Below are 13,136 nucleotides of genomic sequence, written 5' to 3'. Positions count from 1 at the left end.
CTTTTATTTTCTTTTTGGTGTCATATGAACAGGTGGTTAGTAAATCCGATATCAACTTGTTTGATGTTTCATGACTTTCGAGCAGCAGAAGGCAAAATATATAAAATCTTGGCTTTTAATGAATTAAGATTTGACAGTTTTAATGTTTGCTATTTTGGTGACTTTATTTAGGATATTAGCTACGTTTTTGCGTAGTCCTTTTGTTTGACATATTTATTTATTGGTTGAGTATAGTTTATCGGGAATACATAACAAGCTTGGGAAACTGTTCTTATTTGTGGTTTGTGAATCTCCAAAAGGTAAGATAACTTACTTTTGATGTTATAATTACTCCCTTTTTTATGATGTTTAACTATCTCATGCGTATGTTGGGTATGGGATGTTCATGGGGATTACTTGTGGACATTTTATGCATGATTATGTATTTATGCTTGTGATAAATGATTTGTTGTGTAATAGTTATTTGTGGTTGGCCTGTACACATAGTACACTAGACTAATTTAAGTTGCCATGTCACGAAGCACGTTAAGGGCCCTAATAATTTAACGAGGAATTATCCTGTGTTAACGTGGAATTTATCGTGTGTTTAAGTCTCGAGCACAATGTGGAAAAGTGTTAAGCTTAACCCACATTAGTCATATGGACTCTTGTGTACGTGGATCACTCGGGGGCAATGTACATGCTTCCCATGTGACTCAATCATCGTGGAAAGAGTATACCGGGTGGAGTGATTGACCACCATACGTGCGAAAACGGTTTGCTCATGGATTTGGTTATGCCTATCCATAACGACGCCAATGGACCCCGAAAGGTTACCCATCATGTCAGGTGTGAGGTTCCTGTAAGGTTTTATGACCACCTACACACAAATATTTTATTGTTGACTATAATGGCATAACTATACGTGAATAACGTGGAACGTGGAAATTGTGTTGTAACGTGGATTAATAAGGATTGCTAGGCACTTTATAGGATTAAATATCCTTATGATGTTGTTAACGTGGAATTGGGTGATTGTGGCTATACATATGTGTGAGATATATTTTTTTATAAAAATGTTTTAATTATCAATCCTTGTTTTGTACTAACCTGTTATCTTACTCGGCTTTTAAGCTGACACTTGTGTTTTGTGGAAAAATGTTGTGCCCTCAGGTTAGGACTTGAAGCTGATCGGTAGATGGTGAGATGGGTAGCTACTTATGGAGCTTGAGGATTGTGGCTTTAGTTACCCATAGATGCATTTATTTAAGTAGACTTATTATTTAGCCGTTTGGCCATTTTTATGTCGGTTGTCTTTTACGTTGATTGTGGATTTCATTTGGGCTATTGTGATGATATTGTTGGTAACACCTTTTAAGACATTTATTATGTTTTTATTGATTCCGTTATGGATCAAATGAGATTTTTGAACGACGCTTCCACACTTAATTAACGGAGTTATGTTTTATTTTGGAAAATTTTTTGAAATCCACATTTTTATAAGCAAGATGTTACATATCTCAAGGATGTATATATGAGGAGGTTAAGATGTAATAATCAAAACAAATTTCACACTTTTTTACAAAAGTGTAGTCAATAAAACTTGAACTCACACTTAATTATATGTTGATGGTTATCATTCATACCATATGAGCTAAAATTTATTGGTTTGTATGCCTCTTATGCTAAAGATTTCTATTAAATTAATTAAAAATAATATATCTTTTAATTAGAAAGACAAATATTCATATTGAAAACAAATTTTGAAGACATGAATTTGTAAACGAGTAAACGACAATACAAATAATACTAGTTTCCTTGAGCCTTGAAAAAATGTGCTAAAAATAATTAAGCTTGTGAACAAGCTGAGCAAGTTCAATTCAAGCTTAACAAGGCTTGAACTCAACTCGATTGCTCGACTCGATAGTTCAAAGAGTTTCATGATGAAAGTATGCAACACAAATCGAACTAGGTTCTAGACCGAATCATCCTAAATCTTAATCTAAATTTCACATATATGACGTTAGCTTTCACAATGAACATTTTACTTTCAATCCTTCACATAGAAATGAGTAATTGTATACTTAATGGATGCGTTGAAGTAGAGGGTCATACACTAAACAATCTGCTTCTAAATAAAACTGTACAAATTAAAAGATGCAAATAATTGTTTATATAGGAAGAGATATATCAATCACCCAAATTTTTAATAAGCCTTATTCACAAGGATAATTTCCAACACTATCCATTGAGTGAAAATGTGCAACATGTTTTATTTAGGCATGCATAAACCCACATGGTATTTTTTAGATAATATTATCCACCACTAATTAATAACATCAAGCTATCACTTACATTCACTAATCACTTGATCAATTTCACTAATCTATACTATATTACTAGATTTTAGACCCGTGTCCAACACTGAACACGAGACTTACGACATTATTAATATTAGATATTAATACATGTAACTAATAAAAGCTTATAAGTTCAAAGTTGAAATATAAATAGATAATAATTGTTCAATTCAAATGACAAAAATATTAAGCTAATAAAAAGAAACTTATGTAATAAAAGAACATTGAAAGCATATACCATCCTTCATCATTTGAAACATTTCTTTTTAGACGAAATTTGTTTAAGTGTCACATATTAATACTTTAAAGCTCTTTCTCGACTTAACTCGAGATACTGCAATGTACAATTGTTCGTGTGTGAAAATCGGGCTTTGTAGATAGAAACCAATTTTAATAACATTGTAAAAATAATTATTTTAGTTATTTATTTTTTATTAATTAAATAAAATTATGTAAAAAACTAAATAATGACATCAGAGTCAATTTGATAAAATCGAGCGATATGATTGGTTAATAAGTCATTAGTTCAACTGTCTTTTGGTGTATATTAAAATTTAAATAAAATCTTAATAAATTTATTATTTATAGTTAATTAATTATATATATATATATATGATAGAATTTGCATATATATTAATTATTATTTTATTAGATAAATATTAGCTATTATTCTATCGGATATATATTAGCTTTTATTATTTATTTATTATATTAAAATTAATGGGTAAAAAGTGTAAATTTGTGATGGAAAACAAAAAAGTGTAAATTAAAGTCAAAATTGAAAACAAAAGTCAACATTAAGAAATCGAGAGTTGTGATTAGACAATAAGTTATTAGAGCAACTGTGTTTTAGTATAATAAAAGATAAAAAGAATAACCTTTTTTATTTTTGGTAATTACATATTTTCACTTAACACCCTTTAAAATATTTTTATATACACTATCCTCTTAACATTAATTATTAAATTATACTGTCAGTTCTTTATCATTTAAAATATGTCCATTAACCTTTCACATCAATTATATACACAACTCACCGCCGCTCCATCACCAACAGTCGTCCAACCATCACACCGTCGCCGCCACGACCACCGCCGCATAGCGCGGGTACCGTGCTAGTATCGTTAAACAGAATAAACTGGAAATTAAAGCCCAATTTCACTAATCACTTCAATTAACATATGATATAATCCTCATCATTAACAGTCTATAGTAGGAGTAGAACTAAAATTCATTAGTAATATAATCCGTATCTAATTGATCATCATCAACCTAACAAAAACTGTAAAAAAATAAAAATATAGTATAAGATATCAATTAAAGTCCATTAACCATAAGGGCAATTTAGTAAAATCCCAAGTTTCCGGTGCGGGAGATTTTGCCTTCATAATGTCGCCGTTTGTGACCACCGAGTGCTTGGCCGGTAGGAAAAGTCCGGTAGCAGATGGAACACTCGTGGGTCCTGAAACTAGCCATCAAAGAAGAGAAAGTGGTGGTGGTGGGGGCGGCGGAGGTAGATGGGTGACGGTGGTTGCCGGCGGAGACTTTTTTCCGGTGAGTTCCTGTATGGCCACCAAGTGCCTGGTAAGAAGAAAATTCTTTATAGCAAATATTACATTTGTAAGAAACAAGTGATGGCGACGTGGCGGTGGTTGTGGTGGTGGTGGTGGCGGCGCTGCCGCGTGAGAGTAATAAGAGGCAAAAAGCTATGTATTCTTCTTCAGTGGGGTATGGTGGTTCTGATGGGTGAGTGGTGGTCGGAAAGTTGTAGTGGGTGGAAAGTGGTGGTTGTGGCGGTGGTGTTGTGGTGGTGGTGGTTGCCGGAGAGTTTAGAGCTTCAAGTGCCATGTGTGTTGTGTGTGGTGGATGTGTGAAAAGTATGGTAGGGCCTGGGTGAATAGATGTGGAATATTTAATTATTATTATTAAGTGGTCATTGGGTAAAAATAACTGGTAAAATCATCAAGTTTACTTGGTCCCCAAGTTTTCACAAAATCAATTTAAAGTAAGTCGGTGAACGTTACTTCGAGTTCGAGTCAGCCAGAATAAGTACACATTTTCAAGCAGGATAATTCGTGAGATTTTACCAATAATCTTGTGAGTTGTTTAATACTTTTAGTAAAATTTGAAGTAAAGTTATTTTACATGTATGAAGAAATGTAAAATACAACTTTAAAACTTTATTTTTAACTATATAAAAAAATATTATTTTTTGTTCTTAAATTGTATGATGAGTGTATAGTTTTTTTCATACATTTTAACTACAGTTTATATAACTATATTTAATGAGATTTTGGTTTTAAGCTAGATGAAAATTTTATCAAAAAGTTTTCATTTTTAAAGTTTTTTATTGTACTTGGAGCACTTAGTCTCTATGTAAGTTAATCCATATAATTATCAATAATTCCTTGAGTATTTGTCTTTTTAACAAAAATAAAAAGCATAAATGATTGAACGAAATTAAACTTATTTCATACAAAGTGAAATACTTATATGATATAAATATGTTATTTTTATATTTACAGCCAAATTTATTCTTAAAATTGTAACCAGTTCAAAGAATAAATTTTATTTACTTTTTAAATTTGGACATCAAAAGAGTGTTAAGTGTATAACATATATATTATGTTTCTTTTATTGATATTTATATCATATTTTTAATTTATCTATTACAATTACACATTAATAATTTGTTTAGTCAACTGTATAATTTATACAGTGCGATACAATTTCAAATGTGGAGATAAGAATATAACCACTCTTCTTTTAGTTACGAGCAATAGTACCCATGCATTGCGGCGGTGAAATGGTAGGGGTGATAGGTCATAGAGGTGATAAGTCATAGAGTGTGATAGCCAAATGCCTTAGCCGTACGGACTCCGTGCTCGGATTTAAAAATTCGTCAAAAGTATATCGAATGAAATATCTAATGAAAGAGCATGAAATTTTAAAAACAGCCATACAATTTTTATAATTTATCGATATACGCTTTTCGAGATAAAAGATTTTGAATAAATTAGTGGAATATAATGATTTATGGAGGATAGAGAAAAAAAATGAGTGGTTGAGATTTGATGAGAGAGAAAAAAATGAATGTTTGATATTTAAGGATATTGTATGTATATTAGGTAGAGATGTTTAAATTAATGAATAAAAAGGAGAGTAGTTTAAGTAGTTCAAATCACCTTTTAAGATTTTAAAAAAAGGCAAACTGTTTTATAAGATAGTATAGATCTAAATATAGAAGTATAGATTTTAGATATAGATAGATGTTATACATTCAAAAAACTAAGCCTCTAAAATTTATATGTAATTCTAAATTTACTATGATTGGTAAACGGATTAAGAAAATTAATTAACATGTTTACTGTACTAGCTAGCTGGGTTAATTTGGGCATAAATTTTCAATGAATTGGGTTTGAATCAAGACATCTAACCCCGTCGACACAATAACCCACAACGCAATGATTTCAACCCCAAACAAAATAAGTTATAAGACTATAGGGAGTAGCCCCTCAAGGAAATGTCTCTCCTCCATTTATACGTTGACACATGGCAATCATCAATCATGAGGGACATTCCCTTGGGGTGGAGGAATGCTCTATGGGCATTCCCTATTTTTTTTTTTTAGTTATATATAATTAATTTATATTATTTAGATTATTTATAATTAAACTTAATACATTTTTATAAATAAATATAAACTTAATACATTTTGAATAAATATTAAAAATTAAATATAATGGAATTAGCATTCGTAATCAAAATTTCTCTTCTTCGATCGTCAGCTCCCAGCCTCCCACCTGCAACTCAAAAAAATAAAATTTGAAGAAACCTTTTGTAGATCACTCTCATATATATATATATATATATATACACCAAACCCATCACTACCCAAACAGTGAAAATCTCACAAACAACCAAAAGGCAAGACGTGTTCGAAATCGGATGGGGCACGCGAATTAAGTGAGCGGAACGCCCCTCGGGGCCGAGGTGAAGCGTTCCAAAAGCGTTTCGAACGAAACCCAAGGCATGGAACGGGCTACTCCTCATAGTCTAATAGAACGAGTTCATTTCCCGCAATTAATAGAATAGCAATACAGGCTTCAATTTCGCATTTTTAGTTTATAGAAATTGCTAAATCAGGCCTTAAATTAAGAACCCAAATGAATCGAATTTGTTACAAATAAGTTTATGTTCATGACCATCAAAAGTAGATTCTACGTACGTGTCGAACCCATATTTAAGAGCCACTGAAGCAAACCAAACCGAAAAGTCACCAAAAACACAAAATTGTAACACCGCTTGACACGTGCATTTGGGGATTAGTTTATTTTGATGTATATTACGAGTATTGTTTTACATGTGAGATAAATACAAATGTATTAGAAGTAAATTAAAAAAACAATAATTTGTGACATTTTCAGTTGTAAGTTAAATGATACTATTATTAATTGTTTTCATACACTAAACAAATATAAATATATTCAAAAGCAACGGTTTAATTAAAAACAAAATAGCTTGTAATTTTTTACCGATCGATTAAAATTCTTAACAAACAATATAAACATGTATTGTAGTTATACATCAACAATTAGTAAAATCCCATTTGCATTATTTAAATGAATAAATTTAATCGAATATGAAAAGAACAATATGTTTATCTTTACAATAAAATTAATAAAACAAAAATAAGAAGTCAAAACAAATGTAGTTATATAGTTGCTAATTTAAATTTAATTTGCCACGGTGGCAACGCCGGATAAATGTTGTTTCTTTGCCGGATGAGGACTTTCAACTTCTTGTTCATCAATAAACAGTTGACTTTTCTTTGAATAGTCAACGGTCAAACCCAATGGGAAGTCCGAAAACGCAGGCAAGTTCAAGTCAAAGTCACGAGGTTGGCTGTGTGTAGATGAGCTGGTTTTCTCGGAAGTTGTAACACCGCCGGCGCCGGAGCTGTTACCGTCGTAGTGACGTCGTTTGTGACCACCAAGTGCTTGGCCGGTGGGGAAAATCCGGTGACAGATAGAACATTCATGGGTCCTACCACTAGGCTTCAAAGTAGATAATGAGGTAGTAGCTGTGGCGGTGCCGGAGGTGGTTGGTTGGTGGTGGTGGTCGTCGGAGGTGTTTTTCCGGTGACTAGCTTTATGGCCACCGAGAGCTTGGTAAGAAGAAAACCCTTTATTGCAAACACTACATTTATGGGACACAAGTGGTGGGAGTGGCGGTGACACGGTGGTTGTGGTAGTGGTGGCGCCGCCGCGGGATAGTAACATGAGACAAAAAGCTAAGTATTCTTCTTCCGTGGGGTGTGGTGGTTCCGGTAGGGGAGAGTTGTCGGAATCATTGCTAGTAGTGGTTCTTGGTCTTTTTGATCGTTTGCCTTTGTTCCAAGAATCTTGAATTATGGTGGTTGTGGCCGGAAATTTGTAGTGGAAGGATGGTGGTGTTGTGGTGGTTGCCGGTGAGTTTAGTGCTTCAAGTGCCATTTGTATATATGTTTTGTATATAATATATATGTGGAAGTTGTGAGAGAGGTTAGTAGTGGGAGTGTTTGAAGTGGTTATGATTTGTTAACTTTGATATTGTGAATTTGTTTGAGTGAGATTTTGTATATATATAGAGAGAAAAAAGTATTCTTCCCTACCATAGTTGACTGTGGCATATTCAATGGTCATGTTCAATATGATGAGTCTAACTATAGGTAACTAAATTTTGATTCATTAAAAACCTTTATGCCATTTTATAGATAAAATTTGTTAATTATATTTAGAGTTTACTTTGCTCAACTTGAGTACAAGTTAATTATCATTATTATAACACACTAGTTGAATGATCGTACGTTATAGTTATGATTTTGATTTTTAGATTTGTTTGATACGAAAATAGTTCAATTAAATAATAGTTTAAGATAATGATAAGTGAGGTTGAAGTGATCAAATTGAGTTGTAATGTCGACAATTCACCACGTTTCAATAGATTAATAACATTTGTAGCTAACTACAATTAAAATGTCTAAAAGTAACTACTTGAGATATTTTTAGTTACGTTAACTTTAGGAAATTGAGACTTTGGTTACCTAAGAAAATTGGATAAATAACTATAAAATAAAAGAGTGAATATATAAAAATTGAAATGATCAAAGGGGACGTGTGTGATAGTAAGGAAGCAGTTGGAGGGTACACGTTTTGAGTGTAAGTGGGTGGACGACCCAGTGAAGTAGTCGGCGGTCCAGGTCAAGAAGAGTGGGGGTCGAGTTCTAAGGGTATTTATGTCTTTTCCTATAAGGAAGCTATCAAGATCTTCACATGGCGGCGGCTGCTACTACTATCCCACTCTATAGTTTATGACTTTATGTTACTAACTTTTATTGCTTTATTTTAGAGATATATTATTAGAAAATTAAAAATAATCTGGAATGAATTTTTAAAAGTTAAAAATCAAATATGAGGATTATTGAAATGAATTAAAGTTTATATAAATTGCCTTCTCTTACATCTCATGTACGTCCAAAACGATATTAAGTCTTATCTTTATAACTCACAAAAGAAGATGTGTTTGATGTTATTAAGTTAATTACTTTATAATAAGCATCCAATTAACGTAGTTAGAATACTAGATAGCATGGATAAGGAGCTAAAGCATCATCAATAGCAAGTGGTGACCATTATATCTAGAATCTTCAACGACTTTATATATATATATATATATATATTCTCGTATTAGCTAGATATATATTGTATTATATATTGTACTACTCTCCAAGTTATTTCGGGTCTACTTTTGTATCTTGTGGAGTGTTGATTATATATTCAGTTAACTTAATTTATAAAAATATTATCAATATAAGCTAACGAAGAATTTTCTTTGAATGGATGAGGTCTCTTTTTGCGAGCTAGTCATATTGATATCGATAGATCGTCTAAAGTATAATGCTAATAAATATCCCCAATAACGTACAATGGCATTCTAGAAGTAATATAACGTCATTGGTACAACTCATTCAAGAAAACTGGGGACCCTAAAAATAGTATGCGAGAACGTTCCTCGATCTGCCTAGAAATTAAAAGACTGTCGATCGAGAGTCAAGACCCTACACTTGGAATTGGAATATACATTGATTTGAGTTAAATACATACATAATCAATCGCGAACAATCTCTTAGTCTAGTGTTCTATCCAAGATTTTTAAAGTTATTATTAAGTTTAAATATGAGCATTCATGTTTGATTATTAACTTGAAAAAACCTATATTAGTTTTCGAATATTATGGAGGATATCCTCCGTATTTAGTTCCTTATTTTGTGGTATTGATAAGTACATATGTTTACCAAGTTTAGGTCTTTTCTTATTCATCAAGACAACTTATATGTAATATATGTATATATATCAGGAGGTTTTATTTCTTCTGTGTACCGAACATAATAATCTAAAAAAGATACCAGACTTTGAATTCTTTATGGTATCAGAGCAGTGATCCTGCTGTTCTGACAAAATCCATGGCCGGGGATAAATCCGGTGATGCAGAAACAAGTGGCGGCAATGTCGTCGATTATAATTCACCATATTATCTTCACCCTTCCGATTATCCAAGACAAATGCAAGTTAACGATGCTTTGACAGATAAAAACTATACGGATTGGGTGCAAGAGATGGAGAATTTTCTATTTGCAAAGAACAAGATCGGCTTCATTGACGGATCGATAAAAAAGCCAGAAAAGACATCCAAGGACTACATGTCATGGATGAGAGTGGATGCTATGATTAAAGGCTGGCTGACTACTGCTATGGAGGAAGAAATAAGGGGCAGTGTCAAATACGCAATTGCCGCTGTGGAGATGTGGAAGGATCTTCGTGAAAGATTTGGAAAAGAGAGTGCACCGAGGGCATATGAATTGAAGAACAAAATCGCTGCCATGCAACAAGAGGGAGCCTCAGTATCGGCCTATTATACCAAGCTTCGATCTTTATGGGATGAAATTCAATTAGTGCTTCCCATCCCAAAGTGCACCTGCAACGGATGTACTTGTGACCTTGGTAAGCGGCTCATTGATCATCAAGAAAAGGAGAGGTTGTATGAGTTTCTTATGGGACTTGACAATGAATTCGGAGTTATCAAAACACAAATCCTAGCTACAAGTCCGACCGCTGGTCTCGCCACAACCTATCATCTGGTTGCGGAGGATGAACGGCAAAAACAAATAACGGAAGAAAAAAAACCCTCTGTGGAAGTTGCAGCTTTTAAGACTTTTGTTCCTCAAAAACGCGGGAACTCGTCTTCTTCACAGCAGAAAACCAAACCATATTTTAAACTTGAAAAACATGAAGAAGAAACACCTCATTGCACCTACTGTGATAAAGATGGACATGTTCGTGAAGGATGTTTTCAGCAAATTGGTTATCCTGACTGGTGGCCAGGAAAGGCGAAGGGTAACAAATCTAAACCAAAGGTTTCTTGTGTGGAAGAGGTTCCAGCCCAGTTCCCGGACTCACTATCGATCAATATAATGCATTCTTAAAACAGTTTGAAGATCAGACTATCATAGGTGACGAAGAGAAAAAGCGTTCAGCCAACATGACAGGTAAGTGTAATGATAATGGTGATTGGATAGTTGATTCAGGGGCTACTGATCACACAACCCACCTAAGTGACATCTTTGTTAATAAAAGAAAAGATAAACATGAGATGCCTGTGATTATTCCCAATGGTGGCGCCGTCCCGGTTGAGGGAAAGGGTGATTATACTCTCCCGGGAGGCACTAAGATCAAAGGCATATTGCACGTGCCAAATTTTACATGTAACCTGCTATCGGTTAACCGATTAACCAAGGATCTTCAATGTTCTATAGCATTCTTTCCTGATTTTTGTGTTATGTAGGGTCTCCGTTCAAGGAACTTGATTGGTGCGGGTAAGTGCAAAGGAGGTTTATGCCGAATGAGGATGTTCGCGGAAGGAAGGAAAGCAATGGCAGTAACTATTGAAAGATGGCATAAGAGGTTGGGTCACACATCTCAAGAAAAACTAGCTAAAGTTGATTTTTTGAAAGGTGTTTCTTTCAATCTTAGGAATAATGTTTGTGATTCTTGTTCAAAGGCTAAACATACCAGAACTCCTTTTTCATTAAGTGAAATTAAGACAAATGATTGTTTTGAGTTATTGCATTGTGATGTATGGGGAAAGTATCGAGTTCTTTCATTTTCTGGGGCAAATTATTTTCTAACCATCGTGGATGATTTCAGTAGGAATGTTTGGATTTTTCTCATTAAGTATAAAAGTGATGCTAGTACTTGTTTGATGAATTTTTGTAAAATGGTTGAAACTCAATTTTGTAAAGCCGTCAAAAGAGTAAGATGTGACAATGGTCGGGAATTCACGTCCAATCTTATGTTGGATTTTTACATCAAGCAAGGCATTTTTCTAGAAACCACTTGTCCTCACACACCTCAACAAAACGAGGTGGTTGAGCGTAAACATAGGCATTTGCTTGACACGGCTCGAGCTTTACGTTTTGAAGCTAGATTCCCAAAAAGATTTTGGGGAGAATGTGTTTTGACGGCGACTTATATTATTAACCGGTTGCCTTCTAAAACCCTTGGTGATAAAACTCCATACGAAATCCTACACAATCAAAAACCCGAATATGATCATATGAGAGTTTTTGGTTGTCTTACTTATTTTTGGAGCATTGAAACAAAGGGTGACAAGTTCGAAGTGAGGGGAGACCAAGTATTTTCCTAGGTTATCCTCAAGGGACTAAGGGTTACAAAATATATGATATTGGAGATAAGAAAATGGTGGTGTCACGAGATGTAAGATTCCATGAAGGTACCTTTATATTTCCTGCCCAAATCCAAGTTGGGAATCATTCTTATTTTTTTGTTCCATTGGAAAACCAAGATATTGAAGGTCTGAATTGTGAGGGGCTTAATCCAAATGAAAGGGCTGATGATGAGCTTCACTTCAGCCTAGAAAACAACCCAGAAAACCTTGAAAGAAGTGAAACAAGACCAGATCATGTTGATGAAGACTTGGCACTTTCTAACCAAGAAACAAGTAATGATCGTCCAAAAAGAAGTCTAGCCCAACCCAAATACTTGATTGATTTTGTTGTCAATCTTCCTCCTTTGGTTGACCACGCACATCCCGCATCAACTCAAAGCACCTCGACGGTACATCCCTCAACTAATTATATTTCTTATAATAATTTTTCTCAAACTCACAAACGTTTCTTGGCGGCCATCACCACTACTAATGAGCCAAAAAGTTTTAAGCAAGTTGTACAAAATCCAAAATGGATTGAAGCCATGAAGAAAGAAATTCAAGCTCTTCAGCAAAATAATACATGGACTATCAAGCCCTTGCCAATTGGAAAGAAAGCTATCGATTCTAAATGGGTTTACAAGATCAAGTACAAACCCAATGGAGATGTCGAAAGATATAAAGCAAGGCTTGTAGCCAAGGGTTTCACTCAGGTCAAAGGAGAAGATTTTCATGATACTTTTGCTCCAGCGGCTAAATTGGTGACTGTTCGCACGTTACTATCAATAGCTACTAAGAAGAATTGGTTTATACACCAACTTGACGTCAACAACGCCTTTCTTCATGGTGATCTTGATGAGGAAGTGTATATGAAACTACCACAAGGTTTTTCAACTGAAAAGGAAGGACGTGTTTGTCGCCTAAGGAAGTCACTCTATGGCCTCAAGCAAGCCTCTCGCAACTGGTATCAAAAATTTACTAATGCCCTCCTTAGTCTTGGTTTTGTATCGTCCAAGGCAGATCACTCGCTAT

The 13,136-nt window shown here is 34.1% G+C and overlaps 2 protein-coding genes across 2 annotated transcripts; both read right to left on the bottom strand.

The window, feature by feature from the left end:
* Positions 1–3,683: 3,683 nt before the first annotated feature.
* On the bottom strand, positions 3,684–4,187 carry LOC122601433 (zinc finger protein ZAT10-like). Its single transcript, XM_043774191.1, has one exon. It carries the CDS (start codon positions 4,185–4,187, stop codon positions 3,684–3,686), a length of 504 nt encoding a protein of 167 aa, XP_043630126.1.
* A 2,746-nt stretch (positions 4,188–6,933) lies between these two features.
* Positions 6,934–7,944, bottom strand: LOC122600306 (zinc finger protein ZAT10-like). Its single transcript, XM_043773012.1, has one exon. The coding sequence runs from the start codon at positions 7,832–7,834 to the stop codon at positions 7,076–7,078; it is 759 nt and encodes a 252-aa protein (XP_043628947.1). The 5' UTR covers positions 7,835–7,944; the 3' UTR covers positions 6,934–7,075.
* Between the last annotated feature and the right edge of the window lie 5,192 nt (positions 7,945–13,136).

Source organism: Erigeron canadensis, chromosome 5, assembly GCF_010389155.1.
Source record: "Erigeron canadensis isolate Cc75 chromosome 5, C_canadensis_v1, whole genome shotgun sequence".
NCBI classification, from domain to species: Eukaryota; Viridiplantae; Streptophyta; class Magnoliopsida; order Asterales; family Asteraceae; genus Erigeron; species Erigeron canadensis.
The sequence above is the reverse complement of the archived record's forward strand: the minus strand, read 5'-3'. Positions and strand labels throughout refer to the sequence as shown.